This window comes from Thermobia domestica, chromosome 18 (genome assembly GCF_964235325.1).
Source record: "Thermobia domestica chromosome 18, izTheDome1.hap1.1, whole genome shotgun sequence".
NCBI classification, from domain to species: domain Eukaryota; kingdom Metazoa; phylum Arthropoda; class Insecta; order Zygentoma; family Lepismatidae; genus Thermobia; species Thermobia domestica.
Window position 1 is genome coordinate 23,877,513 of NC_137471.1, and position 17,264 is coordinate 23,894,776.

The 17,264-nt window shown below is 42.7% G+C and overlaps 1 protein-coding gene and 1 long non-coding RNA gene across 3 annotated transcripts in view; one reads left to right on the forward strand and one right to left on the reverse strand.

Moving 5' to 3' along the window:
- Positions 1–2,556, forward strand: part of LOC145675668 (uncharacterized) — a 42,144-nt gene extending 39,588 nt beyond the window's left edge. Inside the window, exon 2 of the long non-coding RNA XR_014129179.1 lies at positions 1,316–2,556. This is a non-coding gene — a long non-coding RNA (uncharacterized LOC145675668). The remainder of the gene's footprint in view (positions 1–1,315) is intronic.
- BBS9 (Bardet-Biedl syndrome 9) overlaps positions 1–17,264 on the reverse strand; it is a 68,282-nt gene that overhangs the window by 15,721 nt on the left and 35,297 nt on the right. For both annotated transcript variants that reach the window (XM_081746254.1, XM_081746253.1), the window contains exons 10-11: positions 13,368–13,532; positions 3,100–3,246 (exon numbers count right to left, since the gene is read on the reverse strand). In XM_081746254.1, coding sequence (XP_081602380.1) covers positions 3,100–3,246; positions 13,368–13,532 — 312 coding nt within the window. The remainder of the gene's footprint in view (positions 1–3,099; positions 3,247–13,367; positions 13,533–17,264) is intronic.

Below are 17,264 nucleotides of genomic sequence, written 5' to 3' on the forward strand. Positions count from 1 at the left end.
GGTCTTGTCCAGAATGTCAAAAGACTAAGCCCTTAAATACTAAGAAATATGGCAGACTAGGGTCTTGTGTGACTCAAAGGATAAATTGAAATTGGATGATTGATATCGTAGGGCCTTTACCTTCTTCTGAAGGGTATACTTATCTTATAGCAGTGGATAATTGTTCAAGATATTGTATGCTTGAAAAACTAAGGAGACTATCTTCAAAGATAATTTGTGACAAATTGTATGATTTGTTCTCCCGTTACGGTTTTGTAGAATCAATATCTAGCGATAACGCCTCAGTGTTTACATCTATTTTCAGGGATTTATGTATAGTTCGGGTATTAAGCATATAAAACTGAGCACGTACCATCCGGAGGCAAACATTGCAGAAAGATTCATAAAAACTCTAAAATACTCCTTGAAATCTTATTTTGCTGAAAGATAAAACAAATGGCGTAAGGTTATTCGTGAACTCCAATTTAATCTTAATTTGTGTGAGCACGAAGGACTAAAAGCTGTACCTCCAGAGTTATTTTTGGTAGAGTTAAATAGTCCCTTAGAGATCAAATGGAAAATTATCGATGCTGATCTTAAAGGTCTGAATAGTCAAGATCTTTGGAAAAATGCAATGGATAATATGGTAAAATCTTGGGAGAAACGTCGTAAACTCTTTGAAGGTAAACGAAAGGATGTATATTTGTAGTAGATGATCTTGTATTATTTAAAAACCACGAAAAATCATCTCTGAAAGTTAAAGTAACCAAAAGTTTAACGTATCATTGGATTGGTCCATTTAAAATTGTGAAATTCTTAACTTATAATTCCGTATTATTAGAAGACGTAAAAAATGCTAACAATACTAAGAGAGCTCATGTAAGTAATCTTAAAAATATTTTGTAAGAAGAAATGGGGCGCAAACCAACTGAACAAATGAAAATGAGAGTCCTACACATGTAGAGTTAAACTAGAAGAAACTAAACTTTAATTAGTTATGTAAGGTTAGAATAAGAAAATTTAGATTTAAGTAGGTTTAGAAGTAGTTTAATGTAGGAACTAAGATGTCATGTAGAATTAGGATATGATCATAGTCGTTTCACGTTCATTTTATTTCATGTTTATTAAAATTTCATTTGTAAATCATGAATTAGTATAGGTTTATAGCATTTAAAGTGTAATTGACAGTTGAAATGTGTTACATCTGAATAAAATAATCTACATGTGAAAGGGGAAAACTCGAAGATCTTGTTCTCATTCTGAAATTAAACTTTTTTGCTTTACAGGGATAACATCTTGTAATTGCTTGAATTAACGTTTTTGTTTATATTTTTAGATTGCCTTTTGTATTTCCTTACATTGATGTATTTTATATGGAGACACGTGAAGATGGTCAACGCCTCTTTTAGAATGGTTTATGGTCTCGAATGGAACCAAAGCTGTCTAAGTTGGAAATCTTATCTTTGGCTGGCTGTTCTCAAACCCAGACGTGGAGAATTGGTCTGCATTTGATTTGAATGTTGCATCAAACCTTGGAATGGAAATTATACAGTGACAAAAAATCCGAAATAAAAATAGAAAATATCTGAAGTAATAAAAATGTAAAAGAAAGGACTTTTGAGAAATTATCGTTAAAAGAATGATATAAAATATAAAAATAATGGAAGTTTAAAAGGAAATTGTATATTGTATATAAAATTTTGTTCTGCCTTAAAATTTTATATTTAACAAGGAGGTGGTGTTTGTAACGATTGAAAACTGCCTTAATTATAACTGTGCTTCTAAACTTAGTGCTAAATTACTCAGAGTTTTAAAAGGCTTAATTTAATTTGAGTCTAATTAAGTTATCTAAGTTGAATCAGTTTAAAAGTGATAAGCTTACTTGTATTTTCCGTGTTTCAAGTGTGTGAAGTAGTGTTAAAGAAGACGTATTTTGCAAGTGAATGAAATGAAATTAAAAAGGTCTAATTCTTTTTAAAAAGACTTCCGTATTAAACCCTTTTAAAGGTGGAAAAATACGTTAACTTCCTATGCAGTTATGTGAGAGACGGAACACGTGTAATGCGTCAGCGTGTCTAGTGCTTGTCTTGCTTTCGTTGTGCAATTGAAGGTCGAGTGAGAAATTTAACTGGGCAACTATAAAGGGAAAAAAGAAAAGTAAAACGTAAAATCAAGTGTTATAATTCCACCCTTAAATTGCATACTCTCGTGGTAACTAATATAAGAAGGATTTCTTTAACTGAAAAGTTGCGATACCTGTTTGTTATAGTGAGATAAATTAATTGATGTGGTTATTGGTTTTGCTGTTTTTGAATTAGAGAATTCAATTTAACATTTAAATTTTGATAATTTGAGAGTTTTGATTGTGTTGTCTTCGTGCTTGCCCTAAATTACTGTAAATGATCTCTGCCTTGCGAAATTTACTGAAATTGTTAGAGTAAAGGTTTTTCTATTAAATTTTTGAACACCACCTTCGAAATTAAGGATCTGTTAAGAATATGATGAAAGAATTTTGGAACTTAATCAATTGTTATTGTTTTGAAGAAAATCCGAATTGCATTAAATATTTTAATTTAACACTTTTGGAATTTCTTTAAATAAAATCTGTAACTCTAATCACCCACCTTCACTCACTTTAGGTTTTAAGATTGTGTGTTGGTGTGAATGATACCTAGTTGTAATTTGCTTGCTTTAATAATATCTTTATTACACGATTTTTCCAATCAGGTGTGGTTAAGTCACTCGAGATCACATTTAGTTTCTTTTTTAACTATTGTATCTAATAGATACAGGAAACATTCTGACCGCGATACCGAGAATTGTGACAGTGTGGATTCCTGATCAGTTACCTGATTCATAAACTCTCGGAAATGTAAACCACGGTCTTGAAATATTTGCAGCAGCAAATTAATATTATGGGGGCTACGTTCAAGTTTGACATTCGTTAGCTCTCCAATCGTTTTACAATGCTGAATCAATATGGAAAATTCAGTGGGAGCCTTTATACTCTAGAGAAAGCCTGTTGAGAATAAGGTGGGATAGGTTCTCTTATATGCCTTTCCTTACTTAAATTTTACACTGGTACACAGAAAAATATTTCACTTTATTTTACCAACTTACCTGACCCTCCGCAGTATCTTGAATAACAGGTGAGAACGCTGCTTGTAACATGGAAAATTGATCTTCAGTTAACGTATTCATAAATTTTATTAGAAGGAGTATAAGACGAATAACACAGCTCAACTGACAGCGCGAACGCTGCATAGCCTAGAGAGAGAGAGACAATAGAAAATGTACATAAATTAGAGATTAGACAGACTTTTATACATGTACTTTTAACTACAGGTGGGCTCAGTAGTAGAGTGTTCACCTCTGGTGCATGGTGTCATTGGTTCGATCCCAGCTCGTGCCAAGTGAACTTTGTGGTGGACAAACACTGTGTGTGAGGGTTTTCTCACTTTCTTCATTCCATAATTTCATTCATTTATCATTATCACCGTGTCTTTTAGCCTAGCCGGCAACAATGTGGGACGTAAAACTTCTAAGATTTCATTTCATTTTAACTACAGGTGGACCTCGATAACTGAAATTTCTTTCATATTCCCTTGAACTATCCATAACACTCATTGTTAAAATAACCTCTGTTAAGTACAATGTTTAAAACTTACAACCTTAAGGGTTTTGTAATCATATTTAAAAACCTTGGTAACTGGAAATTTCGTACCCACGAATCTCTACGAGTCAAAGTTTACCTCTATAAGTCGAATTTATCTTAATATGACCGCGATAACTTGAAGCTATAGCTCTATGCTTTTACGTCATTGTCATTGTTGCTAATGTGTACTGTAATTGTGTTGTCTACTATTTAATTTTTACTAGTCATCTTATTTAATTTCAAGAACTTTCACAACTTCAAGTTCTAGAGGTTGAATAAATAAAACTTCGAGTTATAAAGGTTGAACGAATAAAACTTCGAGTTATAGAAGCTGAACGAATAAAACTTCGAGTTATAGAGGTTGAACGAATAAAACTTGGAATGATAGAGAGGTTACATAGTCACTTTTCATGAAGAATGCGGAACCTCGGTATCTCGAATTTTTGTTGTGGCCACCTTGATGATTCGATTTTTTTATCTATTCCCTTGGAGTTATCGAGGTTCAACTGTATATTGTAAATTAAGTATCTCTTAACAATGATAATACAATAATGTGTACGTGTGTCTCATCAAATTTTTGCATTGAAAATATTCACCCAGAGCCATGAAATTTTTGTACATAGATTTATCTTCACTCGATCTAATCATGTACGAAGCCTCTTTTTTCGGTTTTCGGCTTCGCGTATTTTCAGGGAGAGTCAAAATGTATGTACACTCATCTCCAAAATGATTGTCTCATATCTATAGCGGTCTTCTTGTAAGAATATAATTTGATAATTTTGCAGGGTACTGTTAATACAGATACTATGTGTATAATCGGAAAATGTGTATTTGTGGTAAATTTCATAGGAAAAGAATTATAAATACGAAAATTAGAATGAGTAAAACAAAATGTTGCTAAATGGACAAGAAAGTTTTATTTTCGTTTTATTGTTTTTATTTACTGCTCTTTTGACATGAAATTTGCCATATACATGTCTGCCAATTATACATATGCTAACATTATAAGAAATACCGGGCGAATTCGTTATCAAATTATATTCCTACAACAACATATTTATAGACATGTGACAATAATTATGGACATGAGTGTACGTTTCTCGTTGTTTCTAAGAACGCCTGGCCTATGTGCAACCGTCATTGCTTTTTGTTACGCACGAATAGGATTGTTCTGGGGTAATTCTTTAGGGACATTCTTCTTCCACTCTTGTTATCCAAGTTTTGAAAATGAAATGAAATGAAATCTTTCAGTTTAACGTCTCACAATTATACCTTTTAAAAGGCTAAAGGAGACGGATGATTAAGGCAAGTGAATTATGATGGAACGAGGATGTAGGAAGAAACGAGAGTACCGCGAGAAAACCCACCGTCACGATCTTCTTTAGCACACACATATTTGACCGGGGATCGAACCAGGGACCCCACACACGAGAGGTAAGCGCTCTACCCGCTGAACCACAGTGTCCCCTATCATAAGTAGATAATTTGAAATTTTTGAGTTTTACGTCCCACTGCTATGGTGACGGAGATGATGAAATGGTGGAATAAAAAAGAGGAAGGAAACGGGAGAACCCTGACAAAACCCACGGACACGGTGTTTGTCCACCACAAAGTTTCTTGGCGCGAACTCGGATCGAACCAGGGACCCCAAGCATCAGAGGTGAACGCTCTACAACTGAGCCACCGTGGCCCCCAGCAGATAATTTGACTAACCTTACAATGTCAATGTATTTATTTCAGCGAAAATATTTTCGAAAGTCGCCGCTGCTTTTACTCTCTGTTACTCCAAGTAGAATAAACAATGAAAACACCAAAGTCACATATTTATGGGCCCTTTTTCACTGGAATAAATACACTGACACTTTATCATTTAGTGAATGTGTTATTCTGAATAAATCTGCCTGACGATTTTTCCAGCCAGGTAAAAAGGAAACAAAATATAGCAGTGAATTATAACTAATACGCTTCAACAGTAAATTATTGTTATTTTAATATAGAAGGCATTATAGTGCTTTGTTGTTTGTTATTACAGTATTTACAAAAATGGAACTAGAATGAAAACACTTTTTTTACACGCCTATACCGACATGGGACGTAGAGAAGACGTCCCATGGATCGATGGTTACCACACAAAAGGTCTAATCCATAGATGTTCATTTTACTTCGACCTCACTCAAGCTCGCCCTCGCGAATGGAATTGTCCATCGCCCTCGCGCGCCCTCACCCTCGCTGTCGAAACTTGTCCTCGCCCTCGCGCACCCTCGCCGTCGAAACTTGTCCTTGCCCTCGCGCACCCGCACCCTCGCCATCGAAGCTTGCCCTCGCGCACCCTCGCCCTCGCTGCCGAAACTTGTCCTCGCCTTCGGGCACCCTCGCCCTCGCCGTCGAAGCTTTTCCTCGCCCTCTCGCACCCTCACCCTTGCCATCGAAGCTTGTCCTCGCCCTCGCGCACCCTCACCCTCGCTGTCGAAGCTTGTCCTCGCCCTCGCACACCCTCGCCCTTTTCGTCGAAGCTTTTCCTCGCCCTCGCACACCCTCAACCTCGCCATCGAAGCTTGTCCTCGCCCTCGCGCACCCTCGCTCTCGCGATAGGAGTTGTCCATTATTCTCGCTCGCCCTCGCCTTTGTGCTCAAAGCTTTTCCTCGCCCTCATATCATTGAGGGCGAGGGTAATTGAGGGTGAGGGGGCCTCGAGAGGGCCTCCTTCGTGAGGATCAGAGCATCAATTATTCAACCTATTTGTTGAATTATTTTCTTATCATCAGTGGCGGATCCAGGGGAGGCGATCGGGGCGATCGCTCGCCCCCAGAAGAGGAAACTTTCTTATTTTATATGTACAAATAAAACGCATCCCAGAGTTTGGAGCTCTTAAAAGTAGCTCTAAGTAGCAGTATTACAACCCACCACCCCCACCAGAAGTCCGTCCTTGCTTAACATACGTCCTAAAGAAAGGAAACTAAACATATCATCGTATAACTTACTGTGGAACACCTAAAATGGAACAACTGTTACAATGGGGATCTCGGTCGATAGTGACGTTTACATCATTTATCAACAGTATCCAATGCCTTTACTTCAAAATGTTTCTTAAACTACGATGGAAGCATAAGTATTCAGCCACACAAGGGCGGCTCTCATGAGGGTGAGGGTGAAATCAAGGTTTGATGAGTGGCGGTAGAGTGACTGCCGCGGACTATCTGTCAGAATTTGACAGTCAACACGTTGGCCATCCCTGATGTATGTAGCGTAACTGAGGAAGTTGAACAAATTCAAAGGGAAAGATCTAAAGAGCTTAATTTTGAAACTCCGTCAGCAAACAAATAAAATACTTCAGAACACTATTGTTGAATTATCACTCGGAAATATATACCCACTCTAACCTATAACATGTATGACTTCATTGATTTGAATGTAAATCTAAGTTAATTGGTATTTTAAAATATAAACTGAAATGTGTCAATGTGCTTGTAAGGTTAATTTCGATGCTCAAATATTGTTAATATTCACCACTAATAGAGATACATTTGTCCTACCTTAACAATGTAACATTTTTTTTTTCAATAATTGCCATAAATATGAAACTTTGTCTTAAGAAACTACCCTAGGGGCCAATTTGTGCACTTTATCACTTTGGTCTTGGTTCATTTTTGGCAGCTATCATTGTTGTAAAGTTTATTTTCAGTAATTCCCACAATTATGAAATGATATCTTTCAAACGTTATCTCAAGGATTCCTTACACTACAAATACGTAAAGGCAAATGAAAAATGAAATCTTTAGTTTAAGATCCCACGATTATGCAAGCTAAATGCTAAAGGAGACAGAAGTGAATGATGAAAGAAACAGTTGAATGAGAATGTGGTAGGAAACTGGAGAATCCCCAGAAAACCCACGAACACGATGTCCTCCACTACGAACTTACTTGGACGGGAATCGAACATGCGACCCTTCGAACAAAGGTAATTTCTCTATCGCTGAGCCACCGTTCCTCCCTAAATGGCACGCTCAGAGCTTAGCGCCTCCAGGGGCCTTGGAAATATTATCGAGCCTAAAATGATTTTGCACTGACTTTTATAAATCCACCAATTCAACAATTAATAATGTCGTGCAAACTTTAAGATTGAAGTAATGAAAGAAAAGATGAAATCTCTAGGTTAGCGCCCCAGAGTTATGTAACTGCTAAAGGAGATGGATGAAATTGCAAGTGAATGATGATGAAAGAAATGGTGGAACGGGAAAGTAAGAGAACAAACCTTTATTTTCTTTAGCACAAATAATTAAATGTGTAGATTAATTGATTTCCAGAAATTTTATTATAATTAGCAATTGAAAACTGAAAGGGCGATCACAAACTTTTCTTGCCCAGGACCTCGCAACATTTGTTACACGCTGCCATACCTCATTAAAACAGGAGTAGAGTGACTGAATTATTTTGCTCTGTGGTTGAAAAGTAATAATGCAAAACAGACAATTATTGACTTGAAGAGATAGGATAGTTTAAAAATTCTGACTGGGGAAAGCTTTTCCTCGCCCTCGCGCACCCTCACCCCTGCCATTGAAGCTTGTCCTCGCCCTCGCGCACCCTCGCCCTCTTCGTCGAAGCTTTTCCTCGCCCTCGCCATCGAAGCTTGTCCTCGCTCTCGCGCACCATCGCCCTCGCTGCCGAAACTTGTCCTCGCCCTCGCGCACCCTCCCCCTCTTCGTCAAAGCTTTTCCTCGCCCTCGCGCACCCTCCCCCTCTTCGTCAAAGCTTTTCCTCGCCCTCGCCATCGAAGCTTGTCCTCACCTTCGTGCACCCTCACCCTCGCTGCCGAAACTTGTCCTCGCCCTCGCGCACCCTCACCCTCTTCGTCGAAGCTTTTCCTCGCCCTCGCGCACCCTCATCTTCGCCATCGAAGCTTGTCCTCGCCCTCGCGACCCAAACTTGTCCTCGCCCTCGCGCACCCTCACCCTTGCCATCGAAGCTTGTTCTCGCCCTTGCGGCCAAAACTTGTCCTCGCCCTCGCGTCACTGTGGGCGAGGGAACTTGAGGGTGAGGATGCCCTCGAGAGGGCCACCCTCGCGAGGGTGAACATCTCTGGTCTAACCGGTGTGGGGCGGTGGATCGAAGTGAGGATCTCCTTATTCCATTCCGACACGTCGAATCGGCCACCCAGAGGGTAGCGTCATATTCATGAAGCACCTGAATATCTTTACCGAACCTAACAACGCCGAGATGGTGATACGCTTCAAAGTCTCCGGTCGCACGAGAACGGCCAGCTCGCTTGAGGCACGAGCCGACCATATACCCCTCCACGAGAGAGTGCAGGTTGTCACCCGGGGCCAGTGGCCTGAAAGATCTCTTACGTACTCCCGAACTTGAGGGTTGCGGGAGTATTTGAGACGCTTAAGATGGTGAGCAGCGTCCAGGCCAGTGGCTCCGGAGACAACCTGCACATCAATAACTGTCGCTTGAGACGGAGTGTAAGCGACAATGTCAGGCTTTCTTAATCCCTCTGAGGTTTAGATTCGGGGCTCCCTAACCACCGTCCATCCCTACTCCTTAAGATCATCGCACAGTACATCACAGATGTCATGGCGCTTGATCCGAATTCCGTGAGTCCTACCACAATTCTGGATGATATGGGCTGCTGTCTCAGTGACTTCACAGTTGGCCCGGCAGTCAGTGGACATCCCATATCTCCTGGATCTACGCGAAGTTCGAATCCTACTCGCTAAACAGTTGACCCTCATGTGAAGAAAATTAACATAGTCTCTACTAGTAAGGCTCAATGCTCCACTCAAAGTGAGGGGAGCAGATGACGCATTAGCTCGGGAACATTCCCGAAGCTCATAACCGTCGGTAGAGCCATGCAGCTTAAGGGCCATCTGTTTCCGAACTGCACGAGTACCCTTCACGCCCTGGCCGATAGCCTCAACTCGGCCACGTGCCCACTCGACCTCTCTCTGGATGGAAGGAGAGAGGAAGGCAGCACGGAAGATCTCGAGCTGTGAGTTTTGGAGCTTGCTGAATCGCCTTAGTTTCAGCACAGGGATGGTAAACCTCAAGGAGGGAATGCCAAGTCCACCCTCTCTTATCAGAGCATGGAAGAAGGCCTTGGAGACATCATGAGGCAGACGAAGCCATTGGCGCACTGCAGCACGCACTTGTCGATCAAGTGCTTCTAGGCGGCCTGTTGTTGTACGGCCCAACACCAGTGCCTGGTAGACCCTAGGCAGTAGGAATTGGACCAACAACAGGATCCGCTGCTGCGGTTTCAGTGACGCTTTCCGCAGGTGTTCAAGATGAAGCGCCAAAGCAGCCTTGGTCGTCTGGCGTCCCCTAGATGTAATTGTACTCCCAAATAGCGCCAGTGGGAGATAACTCCGGTCTGGGGAAGAGGGTCGGATCCCACATGAAACTGTGGCTCCGTCTGGATCTTCATCTTCTTCACTTTTCCGTCTGGCACCATCGAGAGCACAGAGCTCTTTTTCAGGTTGAGCTCAAGGCCATTATTCCGTAGCACCTCCACTGCGGTGTCGAGCAGCAGCTGCATGCCTGGTGCAGTAGATGAAATAAGCACCAAGTCATCCGCAAAGGCTAGGGAATTCACCCTTGCGGATGCCTCAAGATCAAAACCGACCCCGGAAGGTAAAGCACGCAGCACACTGTCAATCACCAGATTGAACAGCAGTGGAGAGATCACCCTGCCTAACACCACGATTAACCAGTACAGTTTCAGAGGCCTCCCCAAGCTCCAAGACGGTCTCAGAGTCGGTGTATAACGCATCGACGTAATCCACAAAAGGAAGCGGAGCGCCAATGCGTTCAATAGCGGCAAGGATAGCATACTTCGACACAGAGTCAAAGGCCTTGGAGACGTCCAGTGTGGCAAGATGACATTGCCGTAAACGCTGGTTCGCAGTAGAAATCACTGCGTCCAGGACTGAGACGTTCTCCAGGATGCCATCCACAGGCAAGAATGCCCGTTGCCGACTATCGAATACTGGGGCCTTGACTAGCCGGGCTGCTAGTATGTTATGAAACTGCCTAGTAATAACAGACCCGATGGAAATTGGTCTGTAATCGGACGGCGCCAAAGGTCGCTCTTTCTTCGGAATGAAGACCACCCGTGATAATCGAAGGTGCTCAGGCAAGGTGCCAACCAAGAGAAATAGATTGAACAACTTCAGGCGGAGTCGGAGCGGATTTTCTAAAAGCTCATTCACAGTCAAACCGTCGGGTCCAGGGCCAGTGCCACGACTAAGCCGAGCTCCAGTAACCTCCTCGCCAGTTACAGGAGCCCACGAGTGGCTCAGAAGGGGGCTTTCGGAAAGAACCGGCTCCTCAGGATAAGGAACCGATTCTTTACCGAATACGCTGCGCCAAAAAAACCTCATGGCGTCCGGAGATGGGCGCCTTGAGAGGTCTTCGGGGCCGTCTAACACCTCCTTAGCGGCCAGGTGTCTTTGCTCTTTGAATAGCTTCTGGACCCGGGCGTACTCCTGCCTGTGTTGCCTCCTTTTGGACAGGACTTGGTCAGGAGAGTTGTCACTGCAACCAAAGTTCGATGGAGGCCTGGGCGACCAAAATATGGCTTTAAGGTATGAGGAAAGTCTAGGCAAAACTTCCTCATCGCCCAGGGCCGACTCTATGATGGCATCGAGTCGACGCTTCTGATACTTCTCTACATCGGGCTGCTGCGCCTGGGTGTACTGCCCAAGCAACCCTCTCAACTTCCCCTTAACCGCTTTTCTCCAACCAAGAGATTCCCCCACCGAACGGGGTGGAAGTACCGGAGAAGAAGGGGAGGGAAAGGAGAACCGGATGTAGGCACCATCATCGCCAGATATAACTTCAGCCCCAGAAGGGACTGGAGATGGCTTAAGTGCGGTATCAGAGCCCAGCTGGGAACCCTCGATAGGTTCCTCCAAGACAGCGCGAAGACCTGTGAAGTCAGGCACCTCTATCTGGAAAGGGGGTTCCTCGCTCACCTGAGGACAGGCCGCTACAGGGGTCGTTGAGAACATTTCGCGAACAAGCCGTTGATAGGCTTGTGACTTGCGATGGCTCTTGATGGAATCGAACGAACGCCCTGCGATGATTTCAACCAAGCCCTGGTTAAGGAACCGGCATTCAGCCCGGATGAGGAGAACCTCCTCCCGAGCCATCAGCCGTTCCTCCTCAGGTGTCCATCTTGCTTTGACACGTTCGGTGTCAACTCGCCTATTAGCCTCTTCCGGATGCGCATGTTTGACGTGCACACCCAGACCAGTTTTCATGGTGAAGGTTCTCCTACAACCCGGTACGCTACAAGGATATTCAGGCGCTTCATGCAGTGCCGAAGCAGGGGGGGGGGGAGTCGCTGCATTAATGTCGGCCCTCGTCGACGGCGGTCGACGAGTGGGGGCTTTTTCTCCTTTACGTGTTAGAGCGGCCGACGTACGGTGATAAGGGGTGCTAGCCCCTGCCCCCGAATCCCTAGTACGTTAGCTCCCCCGAACGCAGCGGCGGACACCGCCCGTCATCCCGGGAGGCCAGCGAGAGCACCATAGGAAAGTGTTGCAGCAAGCTGCGTAAAGAAAACCCCTTGAACGTGCGTGCGGGTTGGTGAACGGGGAAGGTAGTCTGGGGTAAGCAGGTGAACGCTGAAACTGAGGCATCCAGCAAGGTCGGCAGGTCTCCCGTCTGCCAAGGGAGCGACCAGATGGCTTCAGAGCAGTGGGATCTCTACCAGGAATGTGCTGCCACCCATCCGCCAAGTTGTCCGGGCAAAAGAAGAGGCATCAATTATGTGTGAACCAGCTTAGTGCTGGGGCGACAGATGTTCATTATGAATGTGCAGGAGAGCCGAGGAGCGACCAACGCCAGAACCACACCTGGATTGCCCCACCAAGCCAGGAGCGGTCCTAGCGCCGAACACGCCTCAGCCCCCTACTAGCAATATTCAGCTTCAACTCTCGCCCATATGGACTAGCAAAAATGCAACAGCACCTGGGAAATTGGTCTGGGACGCAGCGAGGCACCCAGCCACCACTACTCCTTTGCGTTCAGCTACACCCTCATGAGGAGAACTCAGCGGAGGGCTGCTATCGCACGGCCACTTACCCGAGGCCCTGACAAGGAGTCCGCCATCCACAGGCCGCCTGACCTGCTGGATACTATTACTGCCTCACTTCAATGATACCCCACTCCTCCCCTAGCTGGACACACCAACAAGGTTCGAGGGATAAACCCCGCACGCACGCTCAAGCGGTTAGATGTTATATCCATGGTTCTGCTCTACACCAGCCCCCCGAGGAGACGGACGGAGCTCCGCCGATGTGATCGGGATACCCCGCCTGTCACCACGTGGAGGTGTACATAGGGCATTTGCCGCGTCTTGTCCGGCCACCCAGCTGACCCATCACTCTCCCGAACGGGGAGAGAGACGCCAGCGGGGCAGACAGTACAAGAGCGCAGCTTAGACAGGGAAAACACTTTAACCCTTTCTACTCTACTGTCGCGGCAGCCTCGACAGCCTAAATACTGAGTTGCGCTCATATATTGGGTGTGACCCGAATAAACTTCTCCATTCACGTGGCTCCTGTGTCGGGGCACCACCGCGAAATTTATTATACTGTAAGCTTCTACTATCTATAGGAAATTCAGGGAACTAAACTACTGTTGGTTTTTAAAAACAGCAGTGCTTAGGGTAGAAATAATGCGTGTGAAAAAGGTTGACATTTAAACAGAAAGAAAATGGAATACAAACCTTCTGATTTTCCTCAATTTCGTCTGCTGAAGACAGAACCTGCTTGTAGGTTGCCTTTAGAAGAGTATCCAGATTCGTCAGAGGGGATGGAGTTTTGTCCTTAAACTTTGTTAGTAACCTACGCTGAATTGCGCGGAACTGTGCGGCTCGCTGCGCTAATTCTTCCTATTATGAAAGAAACATACAGTATATGAGTAATACATTAATATGTGTTTTTTTTAACACACTAATTTATTTAAAAGGAAGCAAATATTGTTATCTTGATGGTGCATCTTGGGGTGTTACTTTTTCACAGTATTTTACAAATCTCCCTGTTAGCTTATTTATGAAGTCCTAATCTCTATATTACTTCCTGAACCGCTTCTTAATTCATTTCTCTCTCTCTCTCTCTCAACTTGTCTTGCGTTCGGGAAAAGGATAACTTCAATACTTAAGAGCCTCCACAAAGTATTGAATTGATGTTTGCAAAATTACCAAGGAGGCATACATCAAGCACTTGCAGTACTTTCCCAAAAAAAGGTGAACTATGAGAAGAAAGAAAAAAAAAAAAAAAACGTGTCAGCAGAAGAAGTAGATGGAAGGATAATATGTACCATTATCTTAGAGAAAAGTATTCTTATCTAATATGTGGTATGTCCATCTTTGCCTCGCAGGACAGCAGCAATGCGCTTTGCCATGGAAGCAATGAGATCTTGGGAGGTGGCTGCAGCAGTGTTCGAAGTGGAAAAAAGCAGAGGCGGTATGTTTCATTATGATTTTGACTCAACATACCGGCTATTTAAATATTGTCTTGATCACTGAAAAACCAGAGACGGTATGTCCTCATTACTGAAAGACCAGAGGCGGTATGGCATACCGTCTCACTTCGACCACTGGATTGCAGGGATGGCGCAACACCTCTGCACACACAAGCCACTTAATTTCTGTAAGATAATACATATACATTAAAAAGAATTAAAAAAATACGCATGTCTACTACATCATGTGTACTTTAATAAGATCAATCAGTTAGCATAAGTCTAATCTTTGGACATTATTGTTCCCGTTACACCCTAATATTGTAGAATTATGACTAGCAACAAGCGTGAATTTTGTCGTTAAGCAAGTGTTAGACTGCAGCAAGTAAAAGATAACGGTTCATACTCACCACTAAAAATTACAAAACAAATGAAATGAAATCTTTCAGTTTAACGTCCTACGATTATGCTCTTTTAGGCTAAGGAAGACGGACGATTAAGGCAAGTGAATGATGATGGAAGAATTGGTGGAACGAGAAAGTTGGAGAAAACGGGATCACCCCCCCCCAAAAAAAAGAAAACACAAACTTACTTGGGTGGGGATCGAACCAAAGACCCCACGCACCAAGGGTAAGCGCTCTACAGACTGAGCCACCGTGACCCCAGTTCAGCTGATTTGAGTTTGAAAGAAAAGGTTAAAAGAAAGGGCGAAAAGGTAAACGGATAAAAACTTAACCCTGAACTCAATCTGGATAAAGTGGTGGCGCGGTGGCTCAATGGATAGAGCATTCACCTCCGGTGATTGGGGTTCTTGGTTCAATCCCAGCTCGCGCCGTTTGAACTTTGTGGTGGACAAACACCGTGCTCGTGTTTTTCTTGGGGCTCTTCCGTTTCCTCCCACTTCCCTCATTTCACCATTTCATTCATTTCTCAATCACCGTCTCCGTGATTTCATCCTAACGGCATACCCGTGAGACGTAAAACTGAAAGATTTAATTTTACTCTTTTTTCAATCTGGATAAAGGTGAAATTAATCCAACATATATTCACTCGCCATAGTATTCGTAGACGTCAAGTGGTTTAATATACAAAGATTGAAAAAGTGGATGATTGCACGTGATTTTCAGCATGCCGTGCTGATGCGTTAACCCTTCCGCTTCCCACAACAGCCATATGCACTCTCTCACTTTTGAGGTCGGTGCTCTTTACTCCGATCACATGGCTTGTATAATCAGCGACAAAAGTTGAAATGAAATCTTTGAAATCTTTGAGTTTTACGTCCCACGGTTATGCCGGTTAGGCTAAAGGAGACGGTGATTATGAGAAATGAATGAAATGGTGAAATGAAGAAAGTGGGAGGAAACGGGAGAACCCCGAGAAAACCCACGAACACGGTGTTTGTCCACCACAAAGTTCACTTGGCGGGAGCAGGGTTTGAACCCAAGACCCCATGCACCAGAGGTGAACGCTCTACCACTCAGCCACCGCGGCCCCCAGCGACAAAAGTTATTTCCGTTTGGTAAAACAGGGTGTCTACTAAAATTCCAAAATGAAATTTCGTGACTTTTTCGTGACCTTTTCTTTACCAAATCATAAAATGTCATAACACTCCCAAGAGCGAACTTGGGTGAGAATTAGGCTGTATTTCCATCCCTGCGATAGAACCGTGGTTTGCTTGAGATTTGATAGCGTCTAAAGTCGACCATAGACATTTCTGCTGATGAATTTTGACGTTTTATAGAACAAAATTTTCCAATCTGTATTTACATTTGTACAGATAAAAAAAAAAAAAAAAAAAAAATTGTAACCCAAAAGCTAAATTTCGTGACTTTTTCTTGACTCTCATGACCGTTTTCTGATTTCGCGACTTCTTCGTGATATTCGTGACTTTCGTGACCAATAGACACCCTGTAAAATTTATTATGGGAATAACGGTGGTATGGCTGGAACGCACAGAAAATTACCTTCTTTTCAATTTGCTGAAAACTGTACTCAAATTATCCTTTCATTCTGAAGTTATTTATGAAACTAATTTTATCAAATGGAAAGAAATTTTTATCACTGACTGTACCACAAGCTAGGTGTTGTGCTTGAACAATCCACTATCCATACTCAGAACAGCCTTTGTATGGTTGTTATATCATTATATATTAATGAAAGGAGGAAACAACCGGACTTTTTACACACCAAATCCTCTTTGTATGTGCGAATTCTGAGAAACGGAGTGGGTAACAGTGGTCAAAGTGAGACGGTATGCGGTGGTATGCCATACCGCCTCTAGTTTTTCACTGATGAAGGCATACCGTCTCTTGATTTTTCAATGATTAAAACACACCGTCACTGGAAAGTAAATGCTAAATACTTTTAATAAATCCATTTTTATCCACAGTAATTGACGAATAGCTTTGCACATAAAAAGATTTTACTTCTTCTGTAGAAATAATTTCTAAGTTAACAGCACCGACATTTTTATCTTTTTCCTACCTTTTTGTTTTTAAAATGAGTTGTCTTTAAAGAAGTTAACCTAGTTTATATTTAGATTGCCATATTGAATTCTTTCTTTGTTATGTATGTGTGTCTTCTTGCCTTAATGCATATACAGGGCGTTTCAAAACAACACCGACAACGCTTGGGACGTGATTCCTGACACCAAGATAAGACGAAAAGTATAGACCAACCTGGGTGCACAAATGCTTCCTTTCGGAGTTATAGGCTGCCGAAAAAAAAATTAAATTTAAAGGCCCATAGCTCCAAAACTATGAGACCTACTGTAATCGGGTCAAAACTTCACTTAGAAACTAATATTGCGCTATCCAAAAATACGTTTTTCAGATTCCCAAGGTACTAACGCAACAATTTTTATAGAGGCAATTTGGCTACAGGCATATAATTTTAGTACTCAGCAAGTACCCCTATAAAAATCGTTGCGGAAGTACCGCAGGATTCTGAAGCATGGATAGGGCATTAAGTGAAGTCTTGACCCGAGTGCGATAGGTCCCATAGTTTTGGAGGTATGGACCTTTAAAGTTCAAGTTTCCATGTTTTCGGCAGCCTGTAAATCCGAAAGGAAGCATTTGTGCACCCAGGTTGGTCTATACTTTTCGTCTTATCTTGGTGTCAGGAATCACCTCCCAATTGTTGTCGGTGTTGTTTTGAAATA